Source organism: Chaetodon auriga, chromosome 12, assembly GCF_051107435.1.
Source record: "Chaetodon auriga isolate fChaAug3 chromosome 12, fChaAug3.hap1, whole genome shotgun sequence".
Lineage (NCBI taxonomy): Eukaryota > Metazoa > Chordata > Actinopteri > Chaetodontiformes > Chaetodontidae > Chaetodon > Chaetodon auriga.
The window spans coordinates 22,740,516-22,764,127 of record NC_135085.1 but is presented as its reverse complement, the minus strand read 5'-3'; the positions used below and the strand labels follow the sequence as shown (position 1 = coordinate 22,764,127).

Below are 23,612 nucleotides of genomic sequence, written 5' to 3'. Positions count from 1 at the left end.
ATAACTAACGACCTGGTCATTCAGACGTCATTCTACTCTAGAAACCAAATGAAAGCAGACAAAAGTATGGAGACATACAACCTTTCTGTTAGCAGCACAAACAAGGTTAATTATTAAATGTAATGCAACTCATTCTCAGAGTCAGACAAGCGGTAGGATTCAACAGCATCTATCTGGCAGAAAACCCAAAGTATATTATCTAAATTCAACAGTGAGAGTAGCACAGGGCATGTCTGTCAAAGCCTTTCTATAGGACAGCAGCAGACACACGCCTACGCTTCACACAGCAGAGGGGACTGTCCTGTATGTGAGACAATGTTCGGCATAATTATGTTTTATGTGTTAGGTTTTATTTTCCATGCATTGTCTACTTTGATCATAAAGTGGGATTTATTCTCCATCTTATTTGACATTTTTAATCCCTGTTTTTATGTCCATTGTATGTCTTTTCTATGTGAAACACTCACTGGGTGCATGTGCTTTCTTTGTTGTGAAGCACATTGAGCTGCACTGCCTATATGAAATGTGCGATACAAATAAAGTTTATAATTCTTATTATCATGTGAGACTACACAAAAAACGGCATAAAAAAATCTTTGTAAAGAAGAAGAAGAAGTGAGAATTGCTTGTAACACTTATCATTGTTTAGTTGCGTTCACAATGAAGTCTCCGTTCTTCATGAACATTAAGTATAAGTTACGTGAAGAGTGAAGCAACAACAGACAAGAGCTTTCACACACTCACACACTGACTGACTGCTCTCCTGAGTGGATTGTAAAATTGTTTATATCCACCTTATCTTTCCTATCATCTTCTCTACTGCAAAGAAAAACTCTGCAGAGAGTCCATGGACTTCTGTCAATAATTAATATTCATTCTGAGGGCGTTTTCACACCTGTACACTTTGTTTGCGCCGGTCCAAATCAGTTCATGAGTCACTGAATTTGGAGAGTTTTGATTCAGTTTCTTTTCACACAGAGAAAAATCCAAGTGAGCCAAGATGCAGCACTGCAAACCACATGACAACATCCGCTTCACTCACTGGTCAGATGTGTCTGAGGCGGGAGCAAGAAGGTAAAGACAGGAAGAAGGTCCAGAGGGAGGCGAATGCAACATATTACATTACATGAGTGTACGTCTGACCTTCATTCATTGTTAGTTGCTAGTAACTGTTAAATTCACTCATCTGCATCCCACAATGCAAAGCACACCAGGCTGCGGGAGCCATTCAAACCTGCAGAGTACACTTAGCACTTGGATCAGATTGAGGTTGAATCACGTTCCCATCAAAAAAGAACCACCCCAGAGTTTGTTTGGGACTGGATCAAGACCACCTCCTCTCAAGGGTCTGCAGAGGGTTCGACTGACAGCCTTCACTCCAGCCGCACTGACCGGGCAAACACACCGGGTTCATTTTAACCAAATCAAACAGGTTAGGTATGAGAGCACCCTGAGACTATAGAGGTGGGCTTGTGACTGTCACACCATTTGTAAACTAAGTCAATAAGGAACCCTTGAGGAAAGCATCTCATCCATGATGTTCCGGTTGGGCGGCTTTAACCAACAAAACACACAGCAGTTGAGAAGTTATTGATGCTGACTGCATGTGAAGCATGGTCATGCTGAAAAATCGTGTAAAATGTGTGGAGTACAGTGAAACCGGTACAAAATGAAAAAAGGGGCTGTGTTGCACAGGAGCTGTCAGCTGCTGTAGCTTGTCTTCAAAATGATTCCTGGCAGTTTTCAATCTGCCAGCTTCCACTCAGGGGATGAAGCATTGTAGAGAGGTGAGCCTGAGATAGAAAGTGCTGGCTGTGATTACTTCAATGACCATGCAAATCCTGCAAGGTCACTCTGATAGGCAAGCAGGGAGGCACAGAGGTAGATGGAAAACTCTGCTACAATCATGCCATGATGAATTCAGCAGGGAGCTTTTTCCCCCAGACATGTTCCAACCTGAACCGGAAAGTGAGAATTTGCCCATGAAGCACTCAGGGGCACTCAGTTAGAGGCGGTACAGAGTCTGAGTAAATGGTGTATAAAGGTACATTTATAAAGGAAACTCAAAACTCTCTTTGGCATCAGACGTCATATTAGATGACACTCTACAGAGCTACAGTAGACCTGAAGAGCTGAACTCTTACATCACGTTATGTGGACTGTGGTTGAATAGTTGGCTGAGATAAAGAGGTTCTCCACAACAAAGGGACACTGAGACTAACTGTAAGAACAATCTGATAAGTGCTTGTTTTTCCATGAAAGTACAAGACTGACTGAAAACAAGCACATGACATCAAACAGTCTCAGCTTCCTGGTCCCCTGACTTCGATTATTTTGTCTATTCAAGCAGCCATGGCAAGAAACAATCATCAACTGTAGGTCTCACTGCAATCTAATAATCTCGGATCTTCACTGGTGAATTCTGGTGTTTGGCTGAGTAGCATGAAGTCTTCTGGGTAAAGCCTGGACCATTTATTTCAACTTAGATTTCATATTTTCCACTTTTGGCCATCCATTCTGTTCATTATAACAGCCTTGTACTCATCCAGTTAATTGCTTAGCTCTGGGAACTTGGCGACAGTGCCAGAGCCACGTCCAATAGGGGTACAGTTTCATGAGCACAATGTTATTTTAAATACAGGAAATTAATAAAGGATTCTCTTGTCTTAAACCAACAGGAATGGTGGCCAAAACTATGAAAATAAGACCCAATTTCTGACGAAATGAAGTTAACCTTCAGTTCAGATGGTCTCTCAATGTTTGTGCTTCTTTTTCATGTTGTTTTGGTAAATTTTCATTGGCCACCATTTAACCATGGCTGAACAGATTCTAGGTTTTCTGTTTGATATATTCACTTTTCATGTATTTTATCATGTTTTATGTACCTTTGTAAATGTATGCTCTATGTTTTACCTGGCTGCAAGACACATTTCCTTTTGGGGACAAGAAAGTTGAAGTTCCTGTGGCGGGGAGGAGGAATAAAATAATAAACTGCTGACATCTCTGGGTCAGGATGAACCATGTTCGTTCAGCCTTTCTCTGCCAGAACACATTTTATCTCAGCAAAAGCTGATAAAACACAAAGCGAGAGCTGCAGAGGGTTACATACTGGTAAAATTTAGTGGCTCAGTCTCGACACTTCAATGATATATTTACTCTATTACAGTGTGAAGCAGAGCAGTGAGGAGAAGGATCAGATTGAGTGCTTCACACTTTAATAATTACAAATTACCAGAGTACAAAGAGCAGAGGACCCAGCACAGAGAACGGTTTGTGAAGCTGACAGATAACAACAAGCACTGTGTGATTAGAATTAGTTTTCACCCAGGCTTACTAAAATCCAACTGTCCTTGGAGAAAAAATGCTTTTCTGAATACCAGCCATTCACTGGGCCAGAACCTGTATTTCTGGTCTTGAATGCAAATGAAAAAAAAAAAAGTCTGCATCATTTCTTTGGCTTCAGACAGGAAACCTGAACAAAGTACAAAAAGCTGCTCACAGCAAACCAGTTCAACAAGCCAAGGAGAGATCGCTGGATTGTCTCTGTGGGATTTAAGCACATTTTACAGAGAACTACAGCAGCACTAAATCACAGAGATAATGTGGTATATTATATATGTTTAACCTTCAACCAAAATTATCAGAAGGCAGGACGAGGAGGAAGAGGAAAAGGAGGAGGAAGAGGAACAGGCAGGCAAGTCTCCTAGAATAATCTATTAATCTAATCTGAAATGGAATTACCTCAGAGTCCAAACAGGAAGTTAAGGAGCTTTTATCCTGCAGGAGAGGAGCTAACATTAAATCTAGGAGAGCTGACAGTGTGCAGCTCATTTCCCAGCATGACTCTGCAGGTCTGTCTTCTTGTGCTTGTGTAAGCTTTGTTCAACTTTGTTTTATCAAAGCAATTAAATCTCAGTGTTTCAGACAGTATATTTGGGAGCTAGTGTCTTTACTTTGTCATGTGCAGGCTTTAAAGAGAGGCGTGGGGAGCAGGCAGACAGTCATGGCAGCACAGCTGCTTGATGACAGCTTGACAAATAAACACACAAGCTGCAGAGCTCGGTTTGAACTTGTAGCTATGCAGTTTAAGGCTGAACCGGCCAACTATTACGCCACACTGCAAGCTACCATTATACTGAAGAAAATACCTCTGACACTAGCCTACACATGTCTCAGCTAATTCATGATTTAACTCCAAATAAGGAGGCCTTGAGCTATGAAGAAACATTCAGTGCTACAAAAGGCTCAGACAAAACCATCAGTTTGACCAGCTGTTCAGACTAGTAGAGTGACGTCATGGTGAACCAGTTACAGAAAGAGAAAAACAAAAACAAAAACAGCTGTGTCACTTAGTTATAGCTGCATCATGTATGGGTTCACAGAGTGTTGGCTAGCAGGCTCAAAGATCATCCACTCATTCCTCTCGTGGTGGAGACTCAATATGGATGCAGAGAAAATCAACCAGACTCAGATCAGACTTTCAGTGTGCAAACGTTTACCTCGGTCCAGGCCCAATACTCCATGTTTCACCTGACTAAAGAATGTGGCCACCATCAAGAGACACCATGCACTGCGCCTCTTGATGTTTGCAAGCGCTGGGTAATAATTATCTCCCTATAAAGACAAAGGACATGGATGGATCGACGTGGATAATCATGAATAATCACAGTGTGCGAGCACTCTCACGTCAAAAACATAAATAAAGACAGATTCCTTTAAGAATGTCAACTGGCGTGTCAATAGCTCACATCACTAAAACTGTGTACTTAAGATCTGGTATTACATTTTTTATACAATGTCAGGTTTTCATGTAACTTCAGGTTTATTAGAACAAAATAAGAAACACAAAGAAAAGCCTTAACAAGCCTGCTGTATATATGTCACGCACAGCAGAATGAGAACAAAGCTTAAGCTGGGATCATCCTGCCATTGATCCCCAACCAGTTCATGTTACTTCCATTTACACTCTGGGTTCTTTATCCAATGACCTCTGACCTGATCGTAGCAAACCAGCCTACGTTACTGTGCTACATGTACAATGAAAGGGTTCAGAAAACTAGATGCAGTGACCCACTGACATCAAATCTTCGACTTGTGACGTCCGTAAGAAACCCACTGTACGCTCTGAGGAAAGTAGGTCTTTGTAATTGAAGGCTAAACCAGCCTGACGGCCTAACATGCACACATGCTCCTCTTTCAAGCTCAGACCAGTGAACATCTCCTGTTCCCATCTTTACACTCCATGTAGGCACCACACTTCTCTGGTATGGTATGGCAAAATGAAAATAATAACTTCTGAGTTCCATTTCCTTCCCCATTCCATTTCCCTTTGAGATTAACCTGACAATTACTTTCTCAATTAAAAATAGAAAGAGTGCTAATAAGTAGTGAAACAAATTGTGAAATAATCAGTCAGAGCTGCTCACAACAGTGGACTGTTGCTTTGCAGCTCAATGATTTATGTTGCTGGTTGTCAGGCACATCAGCTGCTTCCACATTACACAGCGTAGTACATTTGTTTGTTTTTCTGAAACCTCTTCATCAAATGCACAAAGGAGTTTCCACACCAGCATATTCAGATGTCATAGCAGGTGTTTATTCTTGCAGACAAGGAAAATGCACAGTGTTACCCCCTTTTTTTTTTATCAGTGACCCCACAAACAGGCCACAGGTTCACCACCCCTGATGTAAACCTACTGTAGCAGAAATAAAAGTATGAACCTTAAAATGAGCATGTGATACGGCCTCTTTAAGGAAATACTGTTCAAGAAACCGAAAATTTGTCACTCTTCTTCTCTCCATGTCTTTTATAATGTAACACATTCATATTAAAACTAGGCTAAATGTTTTTATTATCGCCAAGTCAATAATCTCTGACTCTGACTCTCACAGGGGGCAAAGTGCACACAAAGATAGTCTTTTCCACTGGAAAGTGAGAAATTACAATGCATGCTGTCATCAGCCAGACAAGCATGAGTACACATGGGCAGGGCCACAAGCAAACCTTTATTTATACTGGACCAGGAGATGATATGGTGCAAACGGCTCTCTGTCATTAAGTGGCTGCTCAGAAACATGTGGCGGTTTGGTGGGGCTTGATCTCATAACACAAAGAGTTGTGTTTAAACTGAGCTTCTTCTTATGTACATATATAAAAAAGAAATCAGTAAGTCTTCTAAGAGGCAGGTGAACTTTTTTAAATGCTATTTTTTCTGCCATTTAACAAAAGCAAAAAGGCAGAAAATACAGGAAATGGTAGGTTATCAATTGAAGACATGTGATGCACTGCAATTGAAAAAAAAAAAAACACAAAAAACATCTAGAATAAAAAAATGGGTCCTTTACATAAAATGAGCAGTTTATGGCTTTGTGGTTCCGGTAAATTCATACTTTAAGACACTAACGGTAAGTAAGAGTAAAGTTTGCATTCAGTCTCTGCTGATTTTGGAAAATAAAGCCCTGTTTTCAGTCAGATGTATTTGGTTCAGTGCACTGAATGAGTAAAATATCAGTCACTCTGTTTAAATAACAGCTACGTTATATTCGAAACACAGACAAATAGAGAATATTCTGTCCCGTCTGCCAAACCGCCTCCTCCTCATCATCACTGCTGCCCCGAGCTCGTCTCAACAGCCAGCTGTCCAAACAAATGTTACGTAGCCAGCACTTATGTAATGAAGCATGGCAAGTGCTTAGCGCATCCTCTTAGCTATCCCGTCTCATGCCATCATCAGTTCAAACATCTCGGAGTACGCCTGAACCTCCCATCTGTTCCTTCTGGCTAGAAAGTAGCTGGGATTCAAACAATCGATGTCATGGATCACTGTGAGCGCTCACGCTGAACGAATGGATAATAAACACAAGTCTGCCCCTGAGCTTGTGAACAAAAACTGCAAGATCAGAGACTGCATGTGTGAGTGAGAGAGGGAGGTAGAGAGACACAGACAGAGAATGGGGCAAAGGCAGAAATACAAAGCTGAAAGGAATAGTTACAAATCTCTGAGTGCGTGTACGACTGAAAGCATCTGAAGATAACTTTAGGGATCAACACTCTCCGCTTGCCTGACCGGGATCAGGATATGAGTGCAATATAGAGTAGCAGGCATAATGAAATTTAAACCAGGCAGGACTTCATCTAAAGATAATTCTCTCAGCGTGCAACGAACACAGCAGATGCAAAAAAGACAGCTGTCATGTGAGCATGTGTGCTTCCTGCAACCCAAACCGCTTAATGGGTTATCATGAGTTGCATTGTGTTAGAAATATTTGCAAGAGCTAGTGACTGTGCAGCACATCACTTTGAATACCTGGACGATTGTGCTGACTTGCATGTAGTTGTATGAACAGATCAAGTTCTGGACGCCTGAAGTTCACTGTTTCTGTATTTCTGAGCGTCCCTGTCGGCGCACATGCACAGATAAAGAAGCTGTCTTACCGTCTCATTCTCATCTGGGTACATACTGTCCTGTAGCTGAGTTGCCGCTGCAGAGGAGTAAGTCTTGTAGCCGGCGGTGCTGACGAGGGCACTGATGATGCAGTGCAACACAGCAGCCTCTGCCTATTCACAAACTCTCTCCCTGACTGACATGTCACTGTGGCAAACCAGATAATGTCTCTCTGGGGCCCTGCACACACTCAAACACACACAATGACTCTTTTTCACTCACACGTCCTTACATAAACAGAGAGAGAGAGAGAGAGAGAGAGAGAGAGAGAGAGAGAGAGAGAGAGAGAGGGTGCAGAGCTCAGTGATGCTCGCTCTCCCTGAGCTGCCACAAAACACACTGCTTGACCTGCCCTCCCCTAATGCCATAATGCCACTCTGCACAACACACACCAGGATGCTCCAGCTGAAATAATAACCAACATCCATGTACACACACACACACACACACACACACACACACACACACATGCGCACACACACGCTTCTAGTGGGATTAAGAAAAGCTCCATAAAGTGAGAACACTGTGCCCCCTGCCCCCACAAACACACACACACAAACACACACTTCTTTGTCTCTAATCAAAGAAGTCGTGCAGGGCAGAGTTACACTGGATGATCTCCTGTAATCACTGCGCAGGAGATTCATCATACTGCTTACAGTTGTGTTTTTCAAACCTCCCTGCTCATCAAGAGTCTAACTTCTACCACTCAGGGTGGAAATCATCACTCCTGTACCTCCAAAAGGCATCAATCTACATGATACTGTGACAAAAATCACTTTGAGTATCTCCCTGATAAAACTCTATTTCTGCACCAGTGTGAAAGCTCTTTACATCTTGGCTGCAATTTTTGCCACAAGTCTCACTCTCTTGTTCATATGTAAATGAACCTTGATGGTGTTAAGTGACTGGAAAACAACAGCCGTGGGTTCTTCATATATCACACAGCTGTCATTCAGTGGCAATCTGAGACACTGTAAAGATACAGATCAATACCGGCCTTAGTAAGTGGACCAGGTACCGGCCATGATGTGACTGATCCACATTAAACACAGTTTCTTTGTCAACGTTTCCTTGATAAAATTCAGTCTTTCTGTGGTCACTTACACTACTGGGACACAATGTGTGGCAAACTCAGTGTTTAGCACCACAGCGATCTCTGGCCTCATGTTTCCTTCCATTTAAATGACTGCAATGAGGTCCATATGAACAACTGTACAGATTCTAAATGTAGGAAGAGAACACTGATATCAGATCAGCACTCTTTATCTGGCGACACCCTGAACTGAAGCATAAGAACTGTACTGAGGCACAAAAAATTGGATCTGTGGATCCCTACATGGTATAAGCAGCCAAATCTTCATGAACATACACGTGTTGTTGCAGTGCATCATGAATACGGGCTTGAATCCAAGTAGATACAGTCAGCTGGGTGTTAATTTTAGTGTTTTACCCACAGAAAAGCAGATGAAGGCAGCTGATTAACCACGGAGCAAGAAATCAGATTCAAAAAAGGCTGATTAAGCCTCCATTGAGTATGAAATGAAGTAAACAATGGAAACGTGTCTACTGTCAAGAGATTATACCACATAATTTACTTCAAAGTATGCTAGTATTGCAGGCAGTGCTGTGAAGGAATGAGGAGGGCTGTTTTATGGTAATACTGGATTAACACCATTTTTAGTCAATGTCATAAAGTAAAAAGGTATTTCACTTCGCTGGATAGCCGCAAACAGACAGTCCTCTTTTTAAAACTGACTTCAGTGCAGTGCAGTGACTTAACTGATTTGTTTTTGGAGTGTTAAAGACAAGCGTAACTTTACAGTGCTTCAACACAAAGAGCTGGACAGGTGGACCAGAGTTGGACCAGAGCTGGACGAGGAGCAGGTGAATTTTAAGCTAAGGCAGACAATACAGGAATGAGAGGATGACAGAAAGAGACTCAAAGTGTCCTTCAAACCCTGCTTTGTTACACAAGAGCTGAACACACTGCAAAGGAGTGGGTCAGCTGCCAGACCGCCTGAAGCTCTGTGTGTTTGTGTTTGTGTAAGTGTGTGTGTCCCAGGTTGAGAACAGTACAGAGCAGCACTATAAACCCCTCAGGGCTGCTTCCTAACATTGGCGATGAGCACCAAAACTGACACTACCCCAGTCTGCACTACTCCACTGAGACTCCTCTGCTTATTCCCAAATGAACTGCTGTTTGCAGATGGTGATTTTCCTGAAAGGAGGCATCTGTGAAGTCATTCTGAGGCTAACATCTCAAAATACATCAGAATCCACAACAGAAGCGGTGTGATAACTGCACCAAAGATTTAGTTTACATGTACTGTACTGATGCATTTCAGGACAAACATCAGAGCCAAATCGACAAATCAAAAATTTACATTTCGTCTTTTTGGACAGTTACTTCAGTTTTTTGGGGGTTTTGGACAGTTTTTCAGCCAAAACTAGATAACTGAAGATGAAGACACATGAGTCAAAAAATAAATCAACAGTAACGAGAATACCCTACAAATTAAAAAGTTAAAATAATCAGCAGCTACAACCCTAATAAACACAGCATGCCATTGTGCTGACAGTCACAATCATCTGGCTGGCTTACTAGTGACCCAGATGTGAGAGAAATGGGTTCGTGGCAGAGGGTCACCAGCTGTAATCCACAAACAATCTGGCAGGAAGCATGACGGCGGAAGATAAGACGACAAAGAAAGAGTATAAACAAACTGCTAAGGTTATCAAAAACATAACAGAGCAAGCAATTTCAGCAAAGACAGTAAGAACAGTAAGTCGGGGGAAAAAAAAAAAGTGGATTGCTTATTTAATTTCAATGTCACTCCCCCTCTGTCAACAGCTAGCATAGCAGTGCCCTCGAGCAAGTTATTTAATTACTGCAGTTCAGCAGTCAACAGTAGCAGAAGAAGAAGAAAGAGGAGGCTAATGTATTAACTGTAGCAACAGAAAACCAAGGAAAAGTTAGAAAGCTTCCTCAGCGTCGACTAATACTATTCCTTATAAAAATCTTTACAAACTGGAGCCCATTGTTTATTGTGTTTCCATCTGGGGGTCCTCATCATGAAAATACCGGGACCCCCTGAAAGAGAGGATGATTTAGCATCTAAATGACCCTGCAGTGAGCTCTGACTGTCCCTGCCAACATGTGATATAATAAGCCTTTTTAATAAGGCAGAGAAAGAGAATTAACAGAAGTGCAGATGGTCGGGGTTCATTTAACAGATCCCTCAGAGTGTGTGTGTGTGTGTGTGTGAGTGAGAGAGAGAGAGAGAGAGAGAGAGAGAGAGAGAGAGAGAGAGAGAGAGAGAGAGAGAGAGAGGGGTCTGTATGGATGTGTCTGCTCATGTGTGTCTTTGCATAACTGAGCAGAATTGGGTGTCCTTACTCAAGACCACTTGACTCAGTACATGTGTGAGTGCATGCATGCATGTGTGTCTGTGTGTGTGTGGGCATGAATGAATGGCTGGATTAATAAATGACTTGTTTTTATGTGCTACGGATGTACATTAATGTGCATGGGTGTGTTCGGCCACTTAAAGTACAACAAGGTGTGACAGTGTGAAGACACACACTTGCCAAATCAACTTCCTGCCACACTGCGTCGCCTAATCAAACAAATGAGGAAGTGCTTCCTCCAATCAATCATCCCGCTGAGAGTCATTAGTTGATTACAGCTGTCATAAAGAACGATGGGAGTCTGCAGGGTTGAGTGGGGGTTACTGACTGTGACAATCAAAGGTGGGGGGGTACAGAGAGGGGCTAAATCTTACCTGCCTGTTGGTTTCAAAAGTGAGAAACTGAGCAGAAACTGAAAACTGCTGAGGGAGAACATCTCATTAATGGACTTAAAATGCTCTCCTTTGATATGATTTGATGACTTATAGATGACAAGTTTCTTAATAAAAGACCTACAAAACAGACAGCAGTCCAGGTTTTCACACTGTGTTTGCAGCCAAACAGAACCGGGTTAATAATGAGGAAAATAAAATCAGGAGAGTTGTAGGTAAATTAAGGCTGATCTATTACACAAATATAGACAGTCAAGGTAGCTGAACATCATGCGAAAGGTCAGATTCAGTCAATATCCATCAAATTCAGCTGCTACGCTATTTCCCATGAGAAGAGCCAATTTCTCCAGCCGTCCTTTTATGGATATCATCTTTGTACAGACAGAACTGCACAGTGGACGCCCACAGATTTCAATACTTCCCTAGAAATTTCTCCTTATCCGCTGCAACAGCTACAAGACCAAAGATTAAAGAGGGCCATCACATGCCAGGAGGAAAAGTCAGGGTTCAGCAGCCAGGATTTGACATTTGACAGTGTGAGTTAAAAAAAATAAATAAATAAAAATCATTTTTGGAGCCAAGGCTGAATGTAAATTACGTGAAATTCTTCCATACAGAGCATCCAGCATGTTTCTCACAAGTGCTGTTGGATTATTTTGATCCTGAAGGAAGAGGGGTATGAAAAGCAGAATGGATGAGGCAGTGCAGTGAAGCAGCAAATTAAAACACACTGAGACCTTGACAGCCATTATATTCAGAGGCTGGAGGGAAGCACCGGTGGATTCAGTGTCCAACCCACCATGGCCAGGGGCTTTAAAACACACTGTATGCGTGACAGCATCAAGTGATATCTCAGTCGGTAACTTCAACATTTTCTAACAAAGGATCAATGGCTGTCGGGCTTATAAGAAACTCAATATTGATGTTGTGACAGCACTGTGATATTTTTCAAAAATGGCTGCAACATTTCTTTTGGTACCTCACAGCTGTTTCATCATGTCTCCTCTGGACTATGTGGATTCTGATTTGCTGACATTGGTACCAAATGGGCTTCATTCTGCATACTGATCCACCATTCAGAGCCCAAAGTCAAACTTAAACAAACGTCCCTGTCCCTGTGGCCCCTGGGACGAGAGGCCTAACTTAGATTTAAGGTCTGGTCACACCAGGAAGCGGCATAGCGAAGTTGATGCATGAGTCTTGCAGAAAAAGGTGGTGATAAAAGCTTAGTGATTTAGGGCCTACTCACAAGGCTGGCGAGCTAACACACACGCTAGTGCTAGTCAGTCACAACAGCTCTCGAGCTTTCCATTTTGTGCTATTTGCTCATCCATTCAACGAAGTGTTACTGGGAAAAAGCTCTCTGAACTAGCTAGCTTGCTAACTGACACTCAAGCTGTCAGCTCCCTCAAAGGTCAGCATGGAATTACTTCAGCCATCGGGACTAAATCTAATGATCAAGACAATTCCAATGAAATCCATTACTTTGGCCAAAAATTTCACCGTTTTAAATTCTGGTGTGACCGGACCTTTAGAGTGAGTGACAATAAATGAAGAGGAAATAACTCAATGAAAGCCATCTTCCCAATATGTCCCTCAGATATCATCAACATTAAGTCAGCAACGTCTGAGATATTACAAATGGCTCAAACAGAGTACAACAATCCCAAACTATATTAAAAAGCAACTCGGGTGTCTGAGATAATGACAAATGGATGATTCAATCACAGCCCCACAATCTAACCCCTACTAGAAAGTGCCAAGGAATGAAGCCTGGAGGATGACAGAGCAGCGGCTGTTGAAAGTTGACTAGTCACTAAAGTAGTGACAAAGTAGACGCCAGCGTCAGCTCCAGTGTGGCAGATAAGAGCCTGGCGAGGAGCTGTGCAGCTCTGCACACTCATGAGCGAGTAGCTTATCAGAAGGAGCTGGATGAGCTGCCAATAAGGAACGAGGCCTGGAGCTGGAGACACAAACACACAGCTCTACTTTGGGCCTTTACACTTCTCCTGCTTTAAAAGACACTCTTTTAAAAAGGACACTGCAGGAAAGGAAAGAATATATGAGAGCTGAGATGGGGGAGGGGAGGGGTTTGCATGTTTCAGGAAGTCCTGACTCACACCTGAGCTGTCGTCACCAGCAGCACGCTGCCAGGACAGGAACAACAAACAACCACCCCCTGAATCAGGGACAGTTTCTCTTCAGCAGGCTCGTGTGGGGAAACGTCCTCAATCTGCCTCACGTGAGCTCTGCAGGTCGGTGTGTCAACCTGACCAAACAACAACGCATCACAACCAGTAGCATGTTGTTAACAAGTCAGCCCATTCACATATCCTGATCAAGGAAAACACAGAATACCACATCACATCATTTCTCTTCTACAGCAGGAGACTCAAACCGCATCATCACAGTTACACCACAGCGACTTACACACTAAAACCACAATCTGGTGTGTAAACACGACTATTTTACTCAATTTCTAACCTCAGGAAACAAACCAACTTTGATTTTGTTGTCTACTTGTCAATTCTCAAACAAACAGCATAAAGAACTTAAAAATATGTCAGGGAGGAAACTTAAACAAACAAAAAACAAATATGAGGCAGAGATGTTGAATTTGATGTAATATCTGCATTTGTTGAACAAATGTCACAGAATGAGAGAATCAGTGAGCGTTGACTGGATGTCTACATTACCAAAAACCAGCTCGACCACTGTGGCCTTTCACCTGCCATTTAAAAGGCGCACAGAGTGACTGAGGAAGGAAGGAACTCCATTGTGGACGGGGCCTGCCTTCGAAGAATACACGGACTTTAAAATTGTATATGCTCTCTTTTAGATAACCTTTAAAAACACATCATACTGAGTCAGTGGTTACGTCAGTGTGTGATGCATCGCTCTGAAACAAACACTTCTCAAAGTAAAGTTGACAGAGTGTTGGAGAGGCCAAAACTTGGAGGGACACATTGACTAACTCAGAGGCAAGCATCAGAGTAATTTAGCAGATGTGAAGTTAAATCTTAAGTCTTTTTTTTAAGAGAGGGGTAGAAGTTTGGCAGCTTTGTCGGGGACTGACTACAATACTTTTATCACTTCATACTTTGAGCAAATGTACTGCAGGATCTCAAAGTCCACTTCAGGTGTATGATAAATGTGGGTTTCTTAAAAGATGTATTATTCACAAATAACTAAGAAAGCTGTCTTTGGGCTTGATGACTATTCTTTGTCATTGTACTGCGGCAGAATTGATACTTATGACATATCAGTGTTGGTATTCAGGTCAAAAGTCCACAAACTGTAAAAGTACTACTCTTTACATATGTAACCTGAACACAACGTCGACTACAATCCACTCCTTTCTATGCACAAAAACAGGTCTACACCCAGTGGCAGCACCACAGAGAGCCGGTTTCTATTTTCTCACTGGCTTTTGTTCAGCAGCAGACTGAGCTAATGATTTCAGGAACAAACACCCCCACTGACCGGGCTCACAAGTAATCAGCTGCTCCATCTCGCTGAGGCTTTCTGACTGAAGCTGTGCTCGTCAGTGGCATTAGGCCTGGAGTGACAGAGAACTCCCCTGTTCAACACAACTTTCTGAATTTGGTCAAGAGATCCGAACACCAAAACATGTCAAACAGAAGGGGAAGAAACAAAGAGAAGGCCAGATTTAAATGAATAACATTGGAAAAATGAGTAGAGCAACTCTAAACCAAGTGTGACACTTCCAGAGCCACAAAGGCACCAATACAGATATAGTATCACGGAGCTATAATAGGAAAGAAAGCAACAATCTAAGGTTAATCTACATTTGTTAAGATAGAAAAGATCCCACAGCTTGAAAGGGGATTCCACTTCATTGGTGCATGTGTATAACAAGTACAGTGCAGTAATAAAACAGCCGTCAACAACTATTGACAATGTTCATCAGCAAACTTCTGGACACGGCTCCATTGTGTGATATGTACCCCTGACTACAGACTCCCATGATTCCTGTGGGGTGATGCAGTAAGAACTGTATATCAGTTCTTTTGACGAGTTGATTATTATTTTGAAAGCCTCTGATGTTCCAGTCCTTTACTGGGGCCTGACTTTCAGCTGGATGTCAGAGCTAAAATGAACGTCAGGTTTCTCATGCATGAAAACATTCACCTGCACAAAATAATCTTGAAATCGGTGTGGCCTTACCTGGAGATGTTCGGTGGAGCTGCTGCTGAGTTCGTCTCCTGACTCCGAGTCGTTGGTGCGCCGCTCTTCGCCTGCAGAGTCACAGTGTTGGGTGCTGTCCACGTCCAGCGGGGCTCTGACCATCTCTGGGGATCGAGCTCGGGTGCGGGGTAGAGTGCTGGACTTTCCTTTGTGGTCGGGCTGGAGGCCTCCACCGTGGACAAGGATGTCAGCCAGAGCTCGCTCATGCTCGGTGGGAGCGTTGGGGGCGTAATGGTGGTTGTTGTCCTTGCGCTGACTGGGGGGACTGAAGTTCCCAGAGGAGGCAGTTTGTGCGGAGGGTGAGCGCCGATAGCTTGACTCATGTCTGTGAAGGTTCTCAGCGGGCTGTTCGTGGAGTCCTAGGTCCAGATTGGTTGGCTTTACCCAGAGTGCACCTCCACTTTGTGGAGGTGTGTTACCAGTGGCAGCAGGAGGATGTGGGATAGGTTTAGAAGGCGGCATGAGGGCTTTACGGACTTCACGGACATACTGAGCAGGTACATAGAAGGCTTTAGTCCCCTCTTCCTTCCTAACCTGCCACCAGTCCTCGTTGGTTTTCTTGACCAACATGTAGCATTCCCCCTGGTGGATGGCGATGAGGCGGTCCTTGGACTTGTATTCATAGTCGTACTCCACCTCGATGTAGACCTGGCCCGGAGCAATAGGCAGTTCCGCCATGATGCCTCTGACTGTCCACGAGGCCGCTCACCGCTAGAGGGAGACGTTTATTAGCATGACGTCCTGAGCAGAGCTGGAGGGAAAACAACAGGGACCAAAAGTAAGCGTCAGTTCAATATACTGTAAATACATCTCCATTTTGATCTTTTCTACTGTTATTTTATGCTCAGCAATCATGATTTCATCAAAACCTCGGCCTTTAAAAGAGTCTTCTTGGGTGTAACAGAGGTGTACCACATGACCTCGAGGTCCTTGAGGACATCGTTACTTGTCATTTCCATCTTTCTCTCCCCACATTTCCTCTGTCAGTATCTGCTTCAATATCATAATGTCAAGTTCTGTGAAGTTTCTTGCTGCTGGTGTTTCGAAAGTAAAATAATACATTAAAATGCAAAACCAGATATATAGTGAGCTCTAACAACACGGATGTTGTCAGATGCTTTACGTCAAGTCTAGTTTCCATTAATTAAACATATTTGACTGTGAAATAATTCCTCAGGGTATACAAACACCTTAAGGAAAACCCTTTAGGACAAAATGCTGTGAGTTTTACATTTATAACAGCAAAGAAAGCGGTTTGTTTGAAATAAGAAGAAAAAGAAACTAGTTAGCTGGCATCAGCAGCAATTCTGATTATCAACAGTCGAGGAAAATAGTGTCTAAAAACTAAAACTTCATTAAGTGAAAAATCCAAGGAAATCTAAGGAGTAAAAATGGCAGAAGAAAACTACAAAAAGTAAAATAACAATCTCACAGTTTGTAACCCAGCCAAGGTGACCAAGCCTCTGTAATGTATTCCTGAATCACAAAGATGCCTCATCCTGTCCTCTTACGCAACACATGTTACAACAAAGACACAAACAAGCATGTCTTTTAAAGCCTAATGCTCACCTAACCCAATCAGAACAAATGAACAGGACACAAACTGAAGAGCTGTAATCCTATTGAGGCTGTGTGCTCAGCTTCAGAGCGGCACATAGCATTAGACAGAAGGAGGGGAGACAGTAATGTGACTCACATGGTCGTCTTCCACAACTGAATCTCTGTTTCTGTCTGTTCAAACCGTCTTTCTCCTCCTGTTTCTGTCTGCTAATGTCAGCTAGTCATGCAGCAACTGAGGCGTGTTGAGCGCAGAGATCGGTCGAATCACACATAGTTTCCTGCTGAAGTCACATGTGTGCTTACATACACACGCAGACTCATTTACAACATGAGGTGAGGCTCCAGCACACCTTGAGCAACCTGAGCTATGAGGTGTCTCTCAGCCACACACACACACACACACACACACACACACACACACACACACACACACACACACACACACGGCCGGCCAAACACAGGCACGGTCTGAAATTAACCCAGCCAAGCACCAAACGTGGGCGACTAAACTCTTATTACTGTAACTTGTAGTTACAGGATGTAACCCCAGTTCTAGGAGTACGTGCACAGCCCATTATAATTCATTAAGCACACACTCACACATGCTTTGATCCTTGGTTAAAACAAAGTCAAAAACAGAGGCCAAAGCTAAGAAGTTGTTTCGCTAAATTAACAGTACACACTTAGCCCGTGGGCAGAAATGTGACATGATGAGATCCAGGCACATACTGCCTGAGGCTGCCTCTGTGTTATTCTGATAGAAAGAGATGGTACTGCATTGCTGCTAGTGCTAGCTGGAGCCTTGGGTAATGGTAGGAAAAGAAATATTTCATGCTCTAACAAGCTTGAGAGTTCAAAGAAGTCTATCCTGCCTGGTTAGCCCTGTTCAGTGTTGAGTGTTGGACTTTCAGAGGATGGACTTTACAGAACCGTCTATGGCCTTACTAGAATCTTATTTTTGAAGCGTACATTTAGCACTTGTTGCGGTGCTGGAGGTGCATTACAACACTGACTTCTGAAGGTATTTCTACAGCTTCCTGGAATGCTGGTGATCTAGGAAATGAAGCGTTTGCAAATTAGTAGACAGTCAAATGTTTAAATGCACACTGCAAGCTGGTGAATGTGTGAGGTCCACTATCAATGCAGGCAGTTCATCATATTTCATCATCGCTCTGAGTGTACTGAAAACAGGGCCGCAGGGTTAGCAGTTGTAAGCTTTTAAATGTGAATTTTTGACCAATTCAGTCCTATAACACTGCAATGCAAAATGCCACACCGTGTTTATCATTTTGACCCTCACTTACGGTGTTCCCATGAAGGTCATCTGCACAGTATTTTACATTTTAATGGTTACTTTGACTTCACCAAAGCTTACAACCAAATAGTAAAAAATGCCAAAACACAGCACTCCTTGCTGGGCACACTTTGGCCCTCTTAAAATCATCCAATGACCCTCGCCATCCAAAAACAAAACAAAACACGGTTCAAATGGATTTCACCCCCAGACTTTGGCTGCACAGTGGTGCAGTCTGGTGAAGCAGATGAAGCAGCAGGATATTACAGCGTCAGTAGCAGTTAAAGCAGGATTGTGTAATGGCGGTCGTAATAACAGTCCCAAAAATGAATCCGTGTGTCACATCCAGTCAGACCTTTGCCTTAAAAACCAAGATCCTGACATTGATTTTAATGGAAAACTCAAGACAAGAAACTTGTCTTTCTGCTTTTATATGCATGATTCAGACACAGAAGACTGGGCACCAAACCAACAAGAAGAAGAACCAAGTGTGTGCACATCCAGGCGAAAATATTACAACAAGACAACAACAACAACAACAACAACAACAACAACAACAACAACGACAACAAGACAAAAAAAATCTCTCTCTGCAGGGCACGAAGGAGAAAGGTCTGCACACTGTTAGGCCCCAAATAAATAGTGTAATTCTCGTTAAGAGGCAATGTTTCGATCCGCATGCTTGTGGAAGATCTTGTAGATCAAAGCGCTGCCTCGAAAAGAGAATTAAAGAATTCATTTCCTCCTCTGCACACCAAACCAAGCATACAACAAACAGCTTTCATTGCCAGGTCTACGTTGTGGTTGAAGCAGGCAGACAGATCTGGACAGACACATTTAGGGAATCTATTTCCAGAGAATGATTTTGCCATCCTATTCAGAGTCAGGAAGATCCACAATGAGCAGATAATAGGAAGTATCCACATTGCAGACACACAAAGCAACGTGAGCTTCACCCTTTTATAGCCCCTTGATTGTCGGGCACTATGCATACTGCAGCTTTAAAGGGCCGCCACAATAAAAGTGGCAGCTGAGCAGTAAACCCGGGTTAGGCAGCTATTATGCAATATTAACACTGCATCTGTTTACCTTCACCAGTTGTGCATTAGCTTAATAAAGATCTGTGATTAGGTGTGATTAGGCCAGTCCGCAGATTACTCCTGATACAGTGACCACAGGGACAGTATCACCGTGGATTACGTTGTTGGTCAGGCTCACTGGCTCTGAGGGAAATCTCACCAAATCTATACAGAACGTCCATTAGCCAAATTAAACCACACACTGCCTCCGCTGCCCATTCACAGCTCACAGTGACACAGTGGGCTGGTGAAGCATTCGACTGTGTGACGGGCATATCATGACAGGAACTGGCAGCCTTCTTCATTAACCTATGACATGCTAATTCAGCTGGCTGGCGAAAACAACAGCCTTTATTCTATTTCTGTCTAATCCTTGTGTCGAAGCCGTGCACTGAGGAACTTTACCTGCATTTTTACTGAATAATAACTCATTTTTACCCATATTTGAGTACATGTTCCATCAGCCCTCACTCATATCATCCACAGGAGGTGTGAGATTTTATCTGTGCACATAGCTACCCTCAATGCTCTATTACACAATCTGTCACAGTGATGCACTTCATAACAGAGCTGTGCTTTGCTCAAAGGCAGCCTTATCTTTCCTGTACTTTTCCAATTCTGCTAACTAAGAGCAAACAATAGGCCTGACTTTATCTGCCTGCTCAACAGCAAATAGCATTCACTGGAGGCTTTATTCTACAAGTATCACTTGGCTGGGAAATTTTTGGACTTAAGTCACTGCAGCAGGTGACAAAAGTTGATTTCCTGCCACCATTGCACAACATTTCCCCTGGTGGTTTTCTCTTCACTCATTGGCTCCTCGTGAATATCTGTTTTTAGGTAAATCACCAACCAGTCCGACAGCGTTGTAATCTGACTGAAACCTCTCATCTCACATGATACACTAAATCTAAAACCAACAACAGCACTAAAGGCTTGAACATTTTTTAAAGCCGACTTAAGAAATTTCCAAAGACATTACAGCTCACATGTAAACATAAAGGCAACAAATCTTTTTTGTATTTTCAGGTCAAAATCCTCCTGTTAAAGGTTCTGCAGTTGTAAGCGGAGACAAAATATTTTTGAGCTGTAACAACTAATTTGACTAATTGTTTAGCCAATTGACAAAAGATTAACTGCCAACTATTGTGAGCAATTACTGCTTTCTGTTATTGGATGTGATTAGAAACTGAGGGTTTGACGGCTAATTGGACAAAACAAGCCATTTGAAGACAGTACCGTGGCCATTAGCCAACTATGAAGGGCATTTTTCACTATTTTCTGACAATTTTACAATTCAAATGGTTCATAGATGAAAATAATCTGCCAATCAAACAATAATGAAAATAATTAGTTGTCGCCTTAACATTTTTAAACCAATGAAATGTCCCCTGTTCTCCCTCTGCCCTTCTCATCAGAAAAATAACGCCTCTTCTCAAGTAATATTATGCATTTAATCTGGGCAAGGCACAAACAGCCCACATATTAATTAAGGCATTTTGGTTATTCTTATTCTTCATACTGAAAAGCCTTTAAAAGGTTAAGTGTTTCTTTCACTTATCTCTGCCTACATTAAACTCCAGCATCAGCACTGCTATTTAGCAGACAGCACAAATCTTCTCCGAGTCCAATCAGCGAAATCAGAGGAAGCACCTTAATTTAATGTGATGCTAATAAGATTTAGAGCAGGCTGCGGGGTGGAAGGGTGGGTCTGAAGAATAAAACCATCCAAAGCTACAAGACATGATGGTGTGGCCTTGGCTGAGGAGGATAAGGTGACAGGAAGGTACAGAGATGTGTGGGACTGTGTGAACTGATGTGTGGTGGAAAATCTGTCGTTGTCAGCACATGTAAGAAACACACCCTCCCATTTTCTCACACCTCTGCAAAACAAAAAGCAGCATCTTGGAAAGGCTTTCTCAACGTTAACGTCTGAGATGCTTCCACGGAAACATGGAAAAGTGAGGCAGCCAAGTCACTTCTCTGCGTCGGGCCTCACATGACATTTATTAGCAGAGTTCAGAGCATTTCTATCCAGAGGACGGCTGCCAGTGATTACTTTGAGAGGGTTATTTTCATCAGTGAGAGCACAATTCTCTCCCATAATGAAGTTATTTAAAGAGAAGGGAAAGGAGGTTGGAGAGATGATTATCAGGCTCACTGAGCTCATTTTTAGAGTTCACACAGTCTTGTTACTGTACAGCCAAGACGTCAACTTTTCAGAAACAAAGCTATGATTTTCTTCCCCAAAAGTAACAGTAAACTGTTTTCTATGGAGGAAATAACCCCCTAGAAAACTGTCAAACGTCATTTTTCAATGCTTTGAGCAGCACAAAAAGCATTCACTTCTACTATATTTGGGTGGCTGCAGACGTTTTAGAGACAGAGGCGTCAAACAAAAAGGTTTTTTTTTGTGAAATCACAATTTATGACATCAGGAACTAGCAGAGCCAGTCAAGTAGTGCATTGCGACCTTCTCACATCGTCACACCAAATGTAGGTCCACGTTTCCAGAAACAGCCTGGATTCAGCACACGCTGTCCCAGTTAGGCACCTCTCACTTTCCTCGACACTCAAGTCCCAAAAGTCCCCTGCAACTGTCAAAACCACGATCTGTCACACTTCAGACCACATCCAGCTGCAGCTCACTTAATGTGGGCGAGGACACGGCGTAATATAAAACACAGCAGAGGACGCGTTTAGAGGCGGGACGGTTGGACCATTTCACCAGCAGTCAAACCTGATTCGACACAAGCTCACCTTCCTGCAATACAGTAAATCTGTCTCTGCTCACCTTTACCTGTAAATGAACTAATTCAGCAGCCATCACAACCATGTGGAGTATGAATCAAGAACATGATTTACGGTGTTCAGACAATAATACGCTAATTTCATCCACTGCGAATTCATCCATTCAAATTCTGATAATCAAACTTAAAGTTGCTGCTATCAATTAATGTATCAGAGTTTTCCAGGGTGGTGACAACTCCAAGCTGCTTACTTTGTCCAACTAAAAGTCCAAAAGATAGAAATAACATTCAGAAAACAGAAAAGCAGCAAATCCTCACATTTCATAAGAAAATTACTCAATTATCAAAACTGCTGTCAGTCAAATTTGTCAACTGTCAACTGACTCATCGCTTCAGTTCTGATCATAATTGCACAGAAATGTAATAAGTAATCCAATTTATCACACAATCCACTGAATCCATCAAAGGTGAACACTTTTGAGAGAATACTTTGAGGTCTTATAACTGATAACAGGCTTTTGTCATTGTGCTTATTGCTACTGACTGCTCGATTAATCGAAAAGTCAGCACGCAGATCAATCAACAGCACATCAGCCAGCTCGACTGTGATTTATACTCCAGTTTTCAGACCACAAATATTGGACTTACCTGAACAATGAGCTCTTCAAACCTCTGATATGAACGCGTTACTTCTCATTTCACGTGATCACATTCAAAAGGTAAACGTACATATCACCTGCGCTGCTGCACCTGACAGATGTGTGTTAACACATAGCTAAAGAATTACTGAAACATTCCTGTCTGAGTTAGCGAGCTGCCTGACTGCACCTCTGTGGTACAAAACAAACACCTGTATACATACACCTCTGTCAGGCGTTACTGTTGATTTTCTGTGGTGTGATTCCTTTGCTAGTATTCCTAATGGGATTAATTAACTGCAGTTCCTGATACTTGAACAGCATTCCTCTGAACTTTATTAACCAATGGAATACTTTTTGTGTCGTCGCAGTAAAGGTGTAAAACTCGTACCTTTAACTTACAAACACGTTTTTTGGTCCTATGCTGGAGTTTTCGCTCCTGTCTGGGCGTCTTGATTTAACGTTACTGGAGCTAATCTGCCGCTAACGTTAGCTAGCTAATTAGCTTCGTGGCTAAACATTCCTCAGTGTCCCAAACAGTGCCGCAGTCAAAGATCCGCACCCTCACGTACCTTCCCGACTGGTGTGAGACCGTCCTGGGAGAAGAGAAAACACACTCCGGTCGTCCTGGGTGAGGATAAATTCCCGTAAACTTTCCTGTCGACCGGCCACAGAGTGAAACTAGTTCGTTACTTGTCAGGTTTGTCAGATAGCGGCGCTCCCGTCTCTCCTGCTCTTCCCTGGCCGGTGTAATCCACAGCGGTGCTCGTTCCCGCGGACTCACGCCTGCCCTGACAACTTTGGCAACTACCTTCAGAGCGAAGATCGTCTATA

General features: G+C 42.7%; 1 protein-coding gene across 5 annotated transcripts in view; it reads right to left on the bottom strand.

The window, feature by feature from the left end:
* LOC143329072 (rho GTPase-activating protein 12-like) overlaps positions 1 to 23,587 on the bottom strand; it is a 51,485-nt gene extending 27,898 nt beyond the window's left edge. For all 5 annotated transcript variants that reach the window (XM_076744750.1, XM_076744751.1, XM_076744752.1 and 2 more), the window contains exons 1-2: positions 23,351 to 23,587; positions 15,437 to 16,208 (exon numbers count right to left, since the gene is read on the bottom strand). In XM_076744750.1, coding sequence (XP_076600865.1) covers positions 15,437 to 16,135 — 699 coding nt within the window. In that variant the 5' untranslated portion in view covers positions 16,136 to 16,208; positions 23,351 to 23,587. The remainder of the gene's footprint in view (positions 1 to 15,436; positions 16,209 to 23,350) is intronic.
* Between the last annotated feature and the right edge of the window lie 25 nt (positions 23,588 to 23,612).